This window comes from Melozone crissalis, unplaced genomic scaffold, assembly GCF_028551555.1.
Source record: "Melozone crissalis strain CALT ecotype California unplaced genomic scaffold, PUWL_Pcris_2 ptg000005l_1, whole genome shotgun sequence".
NCBI lineage: Eukaryota > Metazoa > Chordata > Aves > Passeriformes > Passerellidae > Melozone > Melozone crissalis.
This window is the reverse complement of record NW_026535783.1, coordinates 46,801,896-46,817,708: the sequence shown is the minus strand read 5'-3', so window position 1 is coordinate 46,817,708 and position 15,813 is coordinate 46,801,896. Positions and strand designations below refer to the sequence as shown.

The following is a 15,813-nucleotide window of genomic DNA, read 5'->3' as shown; positions in this document are numbered from 1 at the left end:
CCCATCTGGGCACAGCAAACCCCATTTGGGTGCAGCAAACCCCAGCCTGAGTGCAGCAAACCCCAGCCTGGCTGCAGCAAACCCCATCTGGGCGCAGCAAACCCCATTTGGGTGCAGCAAACCCCAGCCTGAGTGCAGCAAACCCCATCTGGGCGCAGCAAACCCCATTTGGGTGCAGCAAACCCCAGCCTGAGTGCAGCAAACCCCATCTGGGTGCAGCAAATCCCATCCTGAGTGCAGCAAACCCCAGCCTGAGTGCACCAACCTTGGCACTCTAAAGAGGTGACTGTCTCTCTGTGTCCAGCATTAGGGCAGGGCCTCCTGTCCAGTGCTGGGTGCAGCTCTGGGCTCCACCATTTCAGAACCATGGGAAGGTCTGCGAAGGCGTCTGGAGAAGGGCAAGAAGGCGTCTGGTGGAAGGACTGGACACACCAGTCACACACCATGGCCTGTGAGGAGCTGCTAAGGGCTTAGGGTTTGTCTAGTCTGGAGAAAAGCAGCTGAGGGGCAACCTCCTTGCTCTCCACAGCTTCCTGAGGAGGGGAAGTGGAGAGGGAGGTGCTGATCTCTTCTCCCTGGGACCCAGTGACAGAACGTGTGGGAATGGCTCAAAGCTGCACCAGGAGAGGTTCAGACTCGCCATTAGGAAGCATTTCTTTACAGAGAGGGTGGTCAAGCTTGATAATGCCCTGAGCCTATCAATGTGTAAGGGGCATTTGGACAGAGCCCTTAAGAGCCTGCTTTACCATTGGGTAGGCCCTGAAGTGAAGCAGATGGGCTATATTATTCTTGTAGGCCCCCCACAGCTGAAATATTTTATTTTCTTCTGCTCTGCTATTCCAGGGGTTTGGGTTTTCAGGAGGCACTGTGTGACACCCGTGTACAGGAAATAGAAGCTACCCAAGTAAAAAGTTCCTTAAATGAAGGATCTGTTCCTTCAAGCTTTTACATTCTAAGTTCTGGCCAGAGACTTTTACTTAGGCTGTAAAAAACTGAACACTACCCCTCTATTCTAATAGCACTTAAGCACAAACACGGAATAACTACACAGGTAATACAGTGTGTATTATTATAATATTTTGTTTACAGATGAAAGTAATTTTAACATTTAAAATTATATTCTCTAAAAATGCAAAAGGAAGACTGATACCCTTCCATTTTTAACAATAAACTGTGAGAGATTCCAGGCACAACTTCCTACATATTTATCTGATATGTTAAATAGGAAGAATTTCATTTATTTGAATATGTAATCAGTCATACACTCCCCCTTTTCTTGCCTTAATAAACTACAATAATTTATTTAAAAGTTCCGATAACTGAAACATACACTATCACTCACACTGCAATTCCAACTAAACCATGTTAGATGTTACACTACATGTAGGAAGACTAATCAGTTTGTACAGTTACAAACATAGGCTGTCACTAAATTAAGAGCATTACAGATTGTGAATTTCTTCAATTTACTTTGTTAGTGAGCTAAAACACTGCCATATACTCAGATACAATCAATAAGGAATATGGATAGTCTCCTGGGGTTAAAAACTTCAGCAGTTTGATCCCAGTATGTGCATCTACAATGTAATCCTTACATGATCTACTGATTTGGAAGTTACTGACTGTTTTTGCTAGGTTATGTCATGCATATAGCACAGACATAGCAAACACCTATCCCAAACCCACTTTGCAAAAAACTCCCTTCCTCTTAGGAAGAAGAAAGAAATAGTGGTTTTCCACATGATTCAGCTAACAATTTCCATGATCAACTAACTATTTAACAATTACTACAAAATGTTATCATAAGTTGCTCTGAGGAATTAAAAAAAAAAAAAGAAAACAATGTGCAGAAATTGAAGTCCTGATGTTTAGTGAATAATCTGGGTAGCCTACAATTTTCTTTTCTTTATCTGTTTGCATTTGCAAACCACTGTCCACCAGCAGCAGGGCCGGCAGGTGGTATCTTAGTATTCAATACATTGTTGCAACATAGTGAAAAAAGATAGCTACTGTCTCTTTTTTCACAGGCACCTCTCATTCACAATGCCCTTTATCCACTTCCAAAGGTTCACCCTTTCAGGCTTTAAAGGAAGTGAAATTCTAAAGCAGCTATCATCACAATGCTCCATTATGAAGGAATTACTTATTCATCATATGTATACAAGAAAGGCTGATTTGGTGGTACAGCTAGCTAAGTCCTGGGTACTTGAGGCAATTGCGCCTACCTAAATAAGGCAGAATGAATCTGAAAATACATGATAAATGGACACAAGCTTTTTGAAAATGTGATAATTTCATCCTTTTAGGATGCCACAAACATGCATGGTTCATGTTGGCTTTCAGTACTATTTCAGGACAGAGTATTCATGTATATAATACTGCTTTCTGAAACCTGCGCCAGAGGGTTGTGATAGGCCGACAAACTTGCTCACAAGAAACAAGCTTGAAAATGAAATTATATTGGCCATGTGAGGAGAACTCCAATCTAGTCTGTACAGCTGGGACACTTAAATCTAAAAGATTTGCACTCCTGACAATAGAAAAAGCTGTAGCAACACCTGCAAACAGATTCTGTGAAATTTTGCAAAAAAATATTGAAACAATACCATGAAAACAGACAGAAAGATACTTCTTTAAGTCTGTGGAATGAAAGAAATGTAAATATGCAGAAAGAGAAGAAGAAAAAAAAAGCTGTAAAATTAGTGTGGTATTTTACATAAAGCTGACCTTAAAAGAATGCTGATAAACCTTAAAGACTTAGAAAAAGACGGGCTTTTTTTATTTCTAAAAACTCCCCTGGTTAAATTCTAAATATGAAAATTTAATATACATAACAGATACGGGTCAAAACACCTGCTGCAAATGCACACTATCAGTAGTCTACAGGTACATAAAGCATGCATCCTGACTAATGAATACAGCATGTTCTCTAGTGATTATAAAAGAACACATGGAGTAGTTTGGGAGAAAAAGCACACCTCGCAGTCACAGACTGGAAAAATAAAAAATGCTTGGAGTTAAATCCAATTACCTTTTCCTTCCCAAATTTTCCAATGTAATGTTATTACCCAGGTCCCAGGGGACCTTGACACAATTCAGGCGGGCTGATGCAAATCTCATGAAATTCAATAAAGTGAAGTGCAAGGTCCTACACTTGGGTCATGGCAATCACAGGTTACAGGGTGGGTGGAGAAGTGTGAGAGCTGCCCTGCAGAGAAATATTTGGGGGTCATGGTTGAGGAAAACCTCAACAGCAGCTGGCAATGTGCATTCACAGTCCAGAAGGCCAAAGGTGTCCTGGGCTGTACCTAAGCACTGCTGCCATCAGGGCCAGGGAGGGGATTCTGTCTGCTTAGACCCCACCTGCAGGGCTGCATCAGCTCTGGGCTCCCAGCACAGGAGGAACATGGACCTGTTGGAGCGAGTACAGAGAAGGGCATGAGGCTGATAAGAGAACTGGAGCATTTCCTCATGAGGACAGACTGAGGAAGTCGTGTCTGTTCTGCCTGGAGAAGAGAAAGTTGTGTGGACACCTCACAGCAACTTCCAGGATCTGAAGGGGGCCTGCAGGGAAGGTGGAGAGGGAGAGAGGGACTCTTAATCAGGAGCTGCAGTGATAGGACAAGGAGTAATGGGTACAAACTGAAAGGAGAGAAACAAAGGTTGGATATTAGGAAGAAATTCTTTACTGTCAGGGTGGCAAGAAACTGGAACCGACTGTCCAGAGAGGCTGTGGAATTGCCACCCCTGGGGCTGTTCAAGGCAAGGCTGGATAAGGTCTTGAGCAACCTCATCTAGAGGGAGGTGTCCTTGTCCATGGCAGAGGACATTGGACTAGGTGATCTTTAATATCCCTTCCAATCCTTAACAATCTATGATTTTATGTTTAACTTCTTTGCTAGAAGTTCTCCAACACAGGGTCAAACTGACTAATTTACCATCTTTTCCCTAGATCATCTAGTTATTTGTATACCTAGTGTCTCTTACATACATCTTTAAACATATTCTAAACCTTTTTCTCCATGGTCATTTTCCCCACATTTGGAAAACAAACCAAAAAATCCCATATAAAAATCTGTTGTCAAGCTTGTCATAAAGACTTTTAAAACATATACATTCCACCTAACACTGAAAAACACATGTAAATACATCAGAGTTGTTCACACCAGAGAACCAAAATAGAGAAACTAAACAGAAAATTCAACTCAGATTACTATTAAAATCAAATCTGAAAACATTTATGGCATGACAGGCTTAGACAGAGAGGGTGGCCATATTAGGACAAATGTTTATTTAATTGAAACCAAAGAAAACCTGTAGTCCTTCAGAAATGATGCATCTATGCCATTGACAACCAGACTGTTTTGAGAACATCATCATGTCAAGTCTCCTGGCATCCAGTTTATTATGCATTTTCAAACAAAAAGAATTAACACAAAGTCTTCCCATGGATTGAAAGATACCTATTTTTGATCTCTTATGATGAAAAAATTGCATTTCTTAAAATATTTTCAAATCAGAAACTGGAATATTGCATTAGAATAAACCAAGTTTCCAACAATTCGGTTTTTTGATAAACAATACCAGAAATAAACATTAAACTGCCAAAATTGGAAACATTATAATTGATATAGGGCTTTTATGGGGAAGACACACTGAAAGTCAATGAGGCCAGACTGTATCAGAGGAGAAGCAAGGAGCATAGACAGATGAAGCCAGAATCTAGTTGGGGTAGGTATGCCTGACCTTAGTAGCAATCATTCTTCCTTTCTCCTCACATTCCTTGTCTTGTGAAGATTGCATTATCTCAATAAAAGACTTCACAGTGTAGCAGCAAGATACTCAAAGGGACAGAGCAATACAAATTATTTTGGTGACATTGCTACACTGAAACCTCTGGAAGAGAGGGGGAGAAGCCACGATGTTCCATAGCCTGAAGCAGAAACCAAAGCAAGCGATTTATCAAGGCACAAGATCCACCTGATACCCTTTTTTCACAAAAGCCACTATACTCAGTTGCAGAAATGATAAGTAAATATCTTGCCTATTTATGATGTCAGACAAAATGATCTAATAATCCTTTTTGCATAAAAGTCTGTGCATCTTTGATTTGATCAGAAATGTTTTATTTTATGCTAAAATCTATTTAGCTACCTCAAAATTACCACAAAAGTTAAGAAATGGAGGAGGAAAAAGCTCCTGTACCAAGAAAGAAATGAATACATAAAATCTCACCTCAAACTTAAATCCAAATTATAACCTTTATGCCCTTATGTAAGATGTAAAAACAGATAGTTTTTCTGAAATAGTTATAAGACTTCCACTAGAATTGTATTATCAGGATATGGTATTTGCATTGGGCCTTCTTACTACTTGTTTTCTCTCCAATAATTAGAACATATTTTCAGCAGGTATTATCCTTCCTTTCAAGTTATTCCTTTGCATGCTGTGTTTACTAGCAGAACTAATAGTTTGTGGGGATACATTATATACATATAAATTTTGGTTTTATTTTCATGCAGATTTAGATTTGCACTGACATAGGATGAATTTCTGTAACAGCATGAGTGGAGACCTCCTGTGGTTGGTGACGACTGGTGAGTGACAACTGTAAATTGAGGATCAGTCACAAAGCTTGTTAGCAAATAAGACTAATAGATGGGAGCCTCTCACTGACTGACAAGCATTACAACAAATTTATTACTAGAAACTGTATGAATTTTTTAACCTTGTGATATTATGAAATATGGTGATTAGATTACCTTTTTTCATCACAAGAACAATCCTTAGGTGTTTACATATGGGGAAAAAATGGAAGGAGATTTATATTTCATTAACATAGCAATCAATCCAATTTTTTGGAGAGTCCCTTAAATGTAGTGATTCCTATTTAATGACAGCTGCCAGTAAACCAAACAGATGACTCTTTCATGCAAGTTTCAACATGCAAATTTGTTTCAAACAGACATCCAGCTAGGCTAAACCAATTCTTCTTCAATGCAATCACACACATTCTTGACCAATCCACAAACATACTCACATGAAAATGATAATTTTGGAAATCTGCTTATCTACTGAGCATCTTATATAGAAGTTCTTATAATATGAATGCCTTTCTGGTTTTATAAAAAAACCCAACCTTTTCAGCATGTAGAGAAAGTAGTTTCATAGGCTAGCAAAGGATATAATGGAAAGAAGCAGTGAAACCAATGGAAAAGAAAAAAGTAAAGAAAAAGCTAACAAAAGTTATTCATGCATACCAACATTAACCTTTACTGTATATATGTTGGAATAGTTTTGAGAGAGCATAAGTCTTGATATTTTGGGTATAAAAGCAGTGCTACTGCATGCTGTAGCTTAATAAGGACTGCCTTCTTGTATGAATGTTTGACAGAAAATTAAACAAATTAAATATTACAACCAAAATATTAGCTCTTTATTGAAATTCTGAAGCAGAACTCAGAATTATATTAAACCATAAAGAAAAAGTGAAAATAAAATTAAGTTTAAAAGTCTATCCTTTATTGAATTCTGCATAAAACAAATAGCTTACCTGCTGAAGAGTAAATTAGATTTTTAATTTAATATATCTAAAAGACAGTTAATAAAATGTACCTATTTTATATATTTGACTTATAACCTGAAACTCGTTTCTTCATTTCTTTTAACTTAAACTAAATGTATCAGAAAGAGTTAACATCATTCATACAATAATTTGCTTATTAGATAATGTAATGATTTGATCAGTGAGGGTGATAAATGACAAAACAAGTGAAGTTATCAGCTGAAAAGAGTAAACAGAACTAGTACCTCTATGGCGAAATAAAGAGAACTTGTGATGACCACATATATTAATAAATAAATTCCTATTAATTTCTATATCCTTTTTCTCTATATGAAAATTCTCCAAACTAATCAAAACTGGGAAAAAAATTTCTGCATATTATTCTAGCAAAATAGTCTGGATACAGGTAATTTTGATCACTCTAATATATTCTCTACACAAGAATGAAAAAAGTTATGATGGTAAAGATCAAATGAAGATCACAACTGAAACAAGCTCTATCTATCAAAGGTGCAATCCAATTAAAGTACGACATTGCTCTATTTCATTCAGTTTAGTTATGCCGCCTAGTAAAATTAAAACAGACGTGGTGCTTTCAAGTGAGCTTAAACTGAACCTTTAGCATTTCAATTAATTCTTGTATGTTTCAGCTGAAACACACCTAGCCTAAAATTATTATCTAAAGTCATATTGTGTCCCACTTCCTTAGCAAGAAACGTACTTCTGATTACTCTAATGTATCATTCTTATAGAAGCATACTATACAGAAGAAATTATACACTAAGAAACAGAGGAAATTATTATAGTGCCAAAATGCAACTTAGTAATTGTTGTTTAACTAGCTGTATTTTCTCCTATTCTTATCTTCACTTATCAAGTGAGTTGATATAGCAGTACAGAATTTATTTTGCGCAACTAAAACAGGCTATTTTACTGACACACAGGGAAAGAGAAAAATGCTGCTGAAGCCATGAACTGTAGCTTCCATTCAAGGTTGGCAAATTCTACTTTTAATTTTTGAAAAAAAAAATCAAACAAGTTTTTAATTTGCAAATATAGTGTAGAGTTCTGACATTCAAATAATTCTAGGATTTTCAGCTTCAAAGTAACTCTACTACTCATCATTTGTGTTTACTGGATACATTTAAGCCTCAATTGTTTTCAGAGTCAGTTAAGCATCTGAAATTTGAAAGAGGAATGACACTTTTTTCAGAAACTCTGTTCTTCTATTAAGTCATGCAAAATACAGGGAAATGTTAATATACACTCTTTTTTATAACCCAAGTATAAAATTCTCTGTTGCTATGAAAGCTCCCCTTATGTCCAGATGGGATAGTTATACTATTCATAAATTATGATTCTTCACAATTTTTGTTTCCCCGAAATAACACTGCATGGGTTTTTTAGATGAAGTAATAATTTCCTGCATGGTACCAAAAATTGTATTTATTCATACCAATCACTTTAAGATTCAAATTGGAGAGAATTTTCAGATCATCTAAATTATACAATGCTTTTACATTTGTTCCAAAAAATTAAGTCCCCTAACTTTATTGCCTTTTTGAATATTGATGAATATTACTGATGTTTTATCTCCTTTCTATATCTTTAAACTGTTGCTATCAAATGTTTCACAATTCTCTTCCCCATTACTTTCAAATCTCTATGTGCAGACCAGAATACTCAGAAGCATGAGGTAAAAGTACTCCTTAGGGCAGCAAAGGTAAGAGTAGTATAAACCCATTTCCCTAATTGAAATATAGGCTGATTGAGTAAGTTCTTAGGTAAAGTTCTCCATGCTCATGTTTATGTATCCACAGTATTCTATACCATAGTTGTAACAGAATGCATTTTCCCATAGCACTGTCAGACATTCCCAAAAGAGCTTTTAATCTGAACACAATGTAGAGACATACCATAGATAAGTAAGAATGAAGTGTTAAAACATAGTACCTTGGTATTCTGAACAGTGGGAAATTTTTTGAAATAAGCTACCAAAACTATACTAATATCAGGCAAACAAACTGATTATATGGAGGCAAGTTAGATATACTGATCTGTAACTTACATTATTTAACACTTACGTCTAACAGTTACACTCAACAACACTGTATTTTTCTAACGTTTTCGGAAAAATTACAAAATGTTTAACATATGAAATATAATTATTCACAAGCTGTCAAGGGAAAGGTATGCCTTCATGATTAAGTTTTCACAGTATTCTTACTCCTGTATCTTATACATATATAGGGCTTCTTTCACAAAAAGTACTATGTAGTCCTTATTCTGACAACATAATACCGCAACGCATTCTGTCACAAAAACCGTGTCAGTCTGCAAGAACATCTGAGTGACTACGAGACTAGTCTCAAAGGTTTTGCATCAGTCTGAAATACTTACTGTCGCTGGGGAGGCCCGCGTTGTGTGAGTCACTGTATGACCAGAATTTTCCATTGAATTGCCAATCAGATAGGTTCCTCCTGAGCTGCTAATGAGTTGTCCTCCTGTTACGCCCATCTGAATCCCTCCAGTGCCCACCATGCTATGAGACGAGACCACTGTTGTCACCTGTGCAGAACTTCCTTGAGTATCAAAATAATTTCCCCCAGTGTTTTGACTGTACATCTGGGTTTCTGTGTAAGGATAAGTTGTTGATCGGCTTCAAGAAAAGAAAATAAAAGAAAAGGAAAATACATTATTTGTATTTCATTTAGCTGAGGGTAATGTTATAACTCAAGAAATTGATTTACAAAAACTAAAATCAAATAAAATAAGATTGGCAAACAATCCCTGTCTCCTCAGAGAATAACAGTTAATCAAGTAAAAGATTTAAATAACTAACTTGGTGTCAATGGTAAGCCAATTATCCACTGAACATTATAGAAAAAATGTCAGTCTTACACGAAGAGGAAGAGAGAAAGGAACAACAAAAATTGAAGGCAGGCACACAGAGCTAATCTAATTATTAATATATTGCAAAGTAATTTCTAAAGCTCCGACTGCATGAACATTTTTTTAAATTTGACAATAGAATTTCAATTTCAAGTTGCATGCTATATGTTTTGCATAATGTGTAGTCTGCAAAGTTACAAACAATTCACACAAATGTCAGCTCACAGAGTCCAATGTTCAAGAACCTTCTGTTGTCTATTGTTTTTAAATTCACTGAAGCTTGAAAATCTGAGTCTGCTGGTATTTTGGGAAATGCAGTTATTTTTACAGGGCAAATTCAAAAACTGGACATGAATTAATGCAATGATAAAAAAAGCATTTAAGAAATAAAACCAAACAGAACTATAACTTGTAAAAACATTGCAAATATTAGAGAAGTTAAAGGAATGCAATAGTAAATAATTATTAAGTATGAAACATTTACATGTCATAAAACATTTCACCCCAATAAACTACTCAGCTACTGAAACCTTCTATCATGTCTTTCATATTCTTATTTACTTATTTTGAATAATTATTCATCATGTGTTATAATCTACTTATAATTTTTGAATTTGTATATGTTCCCACAAACTAAGTTTTATATTTAACTCTATATATTTCAAAATTATAATAAATATAATTAATTATTTCAAAGACTGGATCTTTGTATGTTGTCAAGCATGATAACAAGTAAAAATCAGTCAGCTTACCCAACCAATAATTTTCATATTTAAGCATAAAAATCTGTAACATTTCTTGTAATCCACAGGCATTATCAATTTAAATGGCTTGTAACTAAACAAATTAAAAAAACCACAACAAGCAAACAACAAAACCCCAGATACTTTTGTACAAAAACACAAGAGGTGGATGCAGCACTCATGTTTTATGCTATAAACTGATGATCAAGACACATATGCAAGAACCTGAAGTCAGATTTTTCTTCCCCTTTATCTATACAATATTTATTTTTAAATTAATATAGAGAAAAAGTCAAGGCAATTTACTGGTTTTTATTTATGAAAACTTATGTAAGATTACCTAATTAGTAAACAACACACCCAGAAATTATAATTTCTTGTTTACCTTCAGAAAAGCATTACTTCTAAATGATTGAGGAACATAATACTACCACATCAACAACCAAAGTCAGAAATTTTGCTTTGTTAACTATGGCTACAACAGTTTCTCTCTTCCCCTGCTGAGACTTTTAGAATCTCCAAACATAGGTTTCAAAATCTGAAATGTTTCATAAGCCTCATACTACCTTATTCCCTCTCACCCCCCTTAAAGCTAATTATACACCTTCCATTTTATTTTGACTATTTCAAAAGCCTCAAGATCAGCTGCAAAAAACCCTTGAAGCTAATCCAAAAGAAATGCCTTGCAGTCTGCTGAAAACAAAGCAAAATAGTTCCTTGAGGGACTAATGCTCAAACAGACATTTAATCTATTAACCTTTCTTTTGAAAGTTAAAATCAGTTGATCTTTGCATTGCAATAACACATGTATGTATTGAGGTACTGTGCAGGTCCTGCTTAATCTGTTCTCTCAAACCAAGGTATCATGGTGGTATCTTGTCATACCTTCGGGATACTGTTTATCCTAGAACCATAGGAAAGCTCTACTGAGTTGTTAAGGTGCAAAAAACAAAAACAGTGAACGCTGCCACCTTCATCCCTAAATCACCTCCCCATGTGCCACATCTAGATGTTTTGTGAACAATTCCTGGGATGGTGGCTCCATCATTTCCCCACACTGCCTGTTCTACATCTTGATCACCCTTTGCAGCAAAGAAATTTTTTCTTAATGTCTAACCAAAGTGTCCCTGGGTGCACCTTGTGGCCATTCATTTTGTGATGAGCACAATAACCACTAGCAGACTGGATGTTGCCTCTGTCTTTACATCTGTGAACAGTGCTGTGCAGCAGAGGACAAATGTAGGGAAATGTTGTGATGTAGGCTCAGGGGAAACAGTTCATGGAAATGATCACCAAGTGACTGAGACTGTAATTTCTCTCACAAGAGGAAAGAAAAATCTTGGTATCAGCTGTCAGTAAGGAAAGTAATGAAAGGATAAAATCATTGTTCTTGCAATGCTGCAAGTTCTTGCTGCAAGTTCTTGCAATACTGCAAAATAGACATGGCTAGAGGAAATACGCTGTACAAAAGATGCAAGGAGAACAACTCTCACTTGCAAAAGTGGAATTGAATATTGGAAGCAATGCAAATTCTAGAGAATGTTTCCAATTTTGAAGAAAATTTAGTCACAGATTTGCTGTGGAACAGGAGATGAAATATATGTTCGCTTTTACCTTGTTAAGGTACATCATATGTATCATCTGTAGACCTCTATATCACACACAGTCCCTAAATAAGGACTGACTGTAACAGAGCACCTATTTCTGCTTATAATAGCACTCTGTATCAGTGTATCAATGGGACACACATCAATGGGTCTGACTGCAAAATAAACACACTCTTCTGTTTGGTCCAACCAGGTTTTCTAGAACACCCAATCATTGGAGATGATTTAGCAAACCTTTCAAAACAGAGATCAACAATGTACTTAAAAGTGAGATGAAACTATTATTACATGCAATAATAATTGCAACTTAGCAAAAAGACATTTAATTTAATCAAAATTATTCAATCTGGAAATTAAAAATGCAGCTGAATAAGATGATTTAGACAGCAGTTTTAAGAAACCATGTTTTTAGAAAGCAGACTTAAATGTTTTAAGGTCATTGCACATGGTAAAACAATCCTTTAAAATAAAGTTGCAGCAAAGAGGAAAATAAATTCAAATGAGGAAGTGATCTTCTATTTCTTCACAGCACTTGTAGCACAAATACATTATACTTTCTTAAACAGCCTGACACATATCATAGTCAGTTCCTTCCCACTGCAAAGATTTTAAAAGCATTCTAGCATTCCTAGCTCTTCTCTCCTTTAACAGCTACATATAAAATCACATAGGGAGTAATCTCAAAGTTTTCTTGCTCTTTATGAGAACACATTGATGATTCACTCTTGCTTGTGATAGCAGAAAGGCAAAAGAACCTGATAGTTCCTACTACTGAAACACTGTGAAGTGCTTTACTAGAACGTGGCATTAGAAGAAAGCTTACCAGTTACAAGTAAATTGAAAGTTTAAGTAGTTAGGCTGCAGTATCCTAATTTCCAGAAAGCTGTGCAAACTAGATCATGTTTACCCTGAAAACAAGCCACAAAAAGTCAGGCACTGTGTGAATTCAGATCAAGCAAGCACAGAGCAGGTGCCTGATGTTAAGATGCCACACTAGAAATTAACAATACCAGACTATAGTCAGACAATAATCCAAGGCATTTCCTCTTATGCCTCATTGCTTGCTTACATATATTTTATAATGATTTACAAAATATAATGTTAGAAATAAAAAATATGGAGTTGTAGTAAAAATTCATTTAAAACACTTTTTTTTTGCACATTTAACCAGAAAATAATTAATTTCATTAAGCGCCAGCATTACCACAGAAATCAACTGCAATGTCTTACCCTACATTACTCTAATATAATGTTACTGAGCTCAACTTTTACAGACACTTCTCTCTCCTCAAAGATACTGACATTCTGAAAAAAACACAACCCCAGAACAATGGCACAGAAAGAGTAAACTTGTTCTCATCCTCCCTTAGTTTACAGCATTCACATGCACACACTGGAAATAATTTATAGCCATCTGCACCTATTATCAGATTCTATGTAAATATCCAATCCATTTGGCCACTATGTATGAGTGTGCAACCTTAGAAAACCTCCAAACAACTAAATTCTTTCATATCAGAACAATATCCTCAAACTCCTTTAAATTTTTAGGATAATTCTGTGGTCCTTAAGCTAATAGAGAGCTTCACAGAAACTAGAGAGAACAGAATCCTGTCTAATACTGAGGGAAGGCCTTGCCACAGGCCAGATTCTGGAGGTGATGTATCCTAAGCAAAGGGAAGAAAAGAAAGTGCCATACACCTTGAGACTGTCACAAGAGAATATCATACAGCCATTTAATTATAATAGAGAGGCATTTATTAGCCATAAAAGAACTGAGATCTTCAACACCCAGTCCAAGACCATTTTCTACATGTAAACAAAGCAATAAAAGCACACACAATGCACAGCTACAGAAAGTCATGCAAGCCAGGGAACACAGTAAATAAAACAAAGGTGCCATTCTATAAATTCTATTCTCAGGATCTGTAATTTAGACAGTCAAAGAAACATTAATTACATATTTCTAAAATTCTAATTAAGTACAGCAGACCTATAGTCCAAGAAATACGGTATTGCCACTGTTAGGAACATGTCAAAGGGTACACACTAAATCTGCAAGACCTCAGGAGTTGGGCTTGTCAGTCTCTCTTTGTCTAGGCTTCTCTGTCTTAGTCTAGAGTTTTGTTCCAGTAGTGATTACTGAACAATTAAATAAATGTTACTTAATCTTTTTCCATTTTATCTAAGCTTTCTATGATTGTGTGGTATGAAACCTATAATTAAAATTCTGAGGCACTGCTCTAACAGATGTTAATATCAAATAGCTATTCTGTACAGAATAAACAATGACCCTAGATCAAAACTGTAGCAAAGAGAACCATGAGGTGGGATAACAGTATTGAAGAAGTATTCTAGCATTCTAGCAAAAATAGACCACATAAAACAAAATCAGATAAACTACGGAAATGGAAACCAGTGAATACACTGATATGGATAAGGTATAGAGTGCGCTAGAACACAAAAATAGCTGAAAGCACATTGTTTACACGTAACACCTGTGTTAGTGGTAAATTGCTGTAACTCTCTCTAACTCAGACAGGAGCCATTCACTTTAGTAAGCATAAGGGTAGTAAAAGGAAAAGGATAATGTCAGAGAAAAAGGGATAGATACTAGTAACTAGTAGGATGATAACTATTTCAACTATATTGATAATAATTACTTTATTTAACCATTAAGATTTTAATTAAGGCAATAGTAAATTCTTGGGTTTGTATAAATGGTGCATTTTGCCAACATAAACACCACAAATTGTTGTACAATTTGGTGAAGAATGTGGTTTGGATCCAACAGCAATATCAATCCTTGCACAATCCCAGCAATTAAAACTCTGCTTGCCGCATCAGAACTACCAGGTAAATAGCTACATTTTATTTATCTGCTACAATCTGTAAGAAGAAAGTTCACGTTTAGTATGTGGAACCAACTGACTTGTTAACATAGGTGTAGCAATAATAGTCCTAATATATTCTGAACAGCCAGGTAAGCCTGTACTTGCCATTGCAACAACAATGCGGTGTTGTTTCAGGATACAGTGACATACTTGACAAGCAAAACTGTTGCTAACTAGAGACAAATGCACATAACATAATTCAAATATTCTCATATCATACAATGTATGTGACAAGTTGTAGGCTACACCCCTTGTATAATTATATTGCCTCCAATTATAATAAAACAAAATAACTATTAAGTGTAGACAAATAATGATATAAAATGTGTGGGAAGAATTACAGGAATACAACAATTACACTTGACAAAGAATGTGAAACCTGACAAACTTCTTAGTTTTATAACGCAAAGAATTAGGTAACTTTTTCCTGATATATATTGTAATGGCATTCTCTGTTGCTACTGTATATGGATTTAAATCAGTGCTAGTTTGCAAGTGCTTTATTTTAAAATAAAGGTTAATTCTTTCACAGAATTGTAGAATGGCTTGGGTCAGGAGGGATCTTAAGGATCTTCTAGTCCAACTCCCCCCGTCATGGGCAGTGAAACCTTCCATTAGTCCAGGTTACTCAAAGCTCCATCCAACCTGGTCTTCAATGCTGCCAGGGATGCGGCATCCACAGCTTCTCTGGACGACCTTCTCTGCCACCCTCTGAGCCAAGAATTTCTTCATCATATCTGTCTCATCTAATCTAAATCTCTCCTCTTTTACTTTAAAATCATTGCCTCTTTAGCCTGTCATTATCTGCCTGTAAAAGAAGTCCCTTCTCCTACCTTTTTTGTAAGCCTTCTTTAAGTAATGGAAGGTTACAATAATGCTTCTCAATCTGTCCTCATCTGTCCTCATAAGAGAGGTGCCCCAGCCTTCTGGTCATCTTCGTGACTCTCTTCTGGACCTGCTCTAAAAAGCCCATGTCCTTCTAATTGCTGAGGACCCCAGAACTGGACACAGCACTCCAAGTGAGGTCTCATGAGAGCAGAGTGGAAGGCAATCTTTCATCAGGCATGCTGTGACAATTTATTACAGAGATTCCTGTATGAATTAATGTCTTC

The 15,813-nt window shown here is 36.1% G+C and overlaps 1 protein-coding gene across 2 annotated transcripts in view; it reads right to left on the bottom strand.

Moving 5' to 3' along the window:
- RFX3 (regulatory factor X3) overlaps nucleotides 1-15,813 on the bottom strand; it is a 106,907-nt gene that overhangs the window by 31,106 nt on the left and 59,988 nt on the right. For both annotated transcript variants that reach the window (XM_054283191.1, XM_054283198.1), the window contains exon 4: nucleotides 8,966-9,224. In XM_054283191.1, coding sequence (XP_054139166.1) covers nucleotides 8,966-9,224 — 259 coding nt within the window. The remainder of the gene's footprint in view (nucleotides 1-8,965; nucleotides 9,225-15,813) is intronic.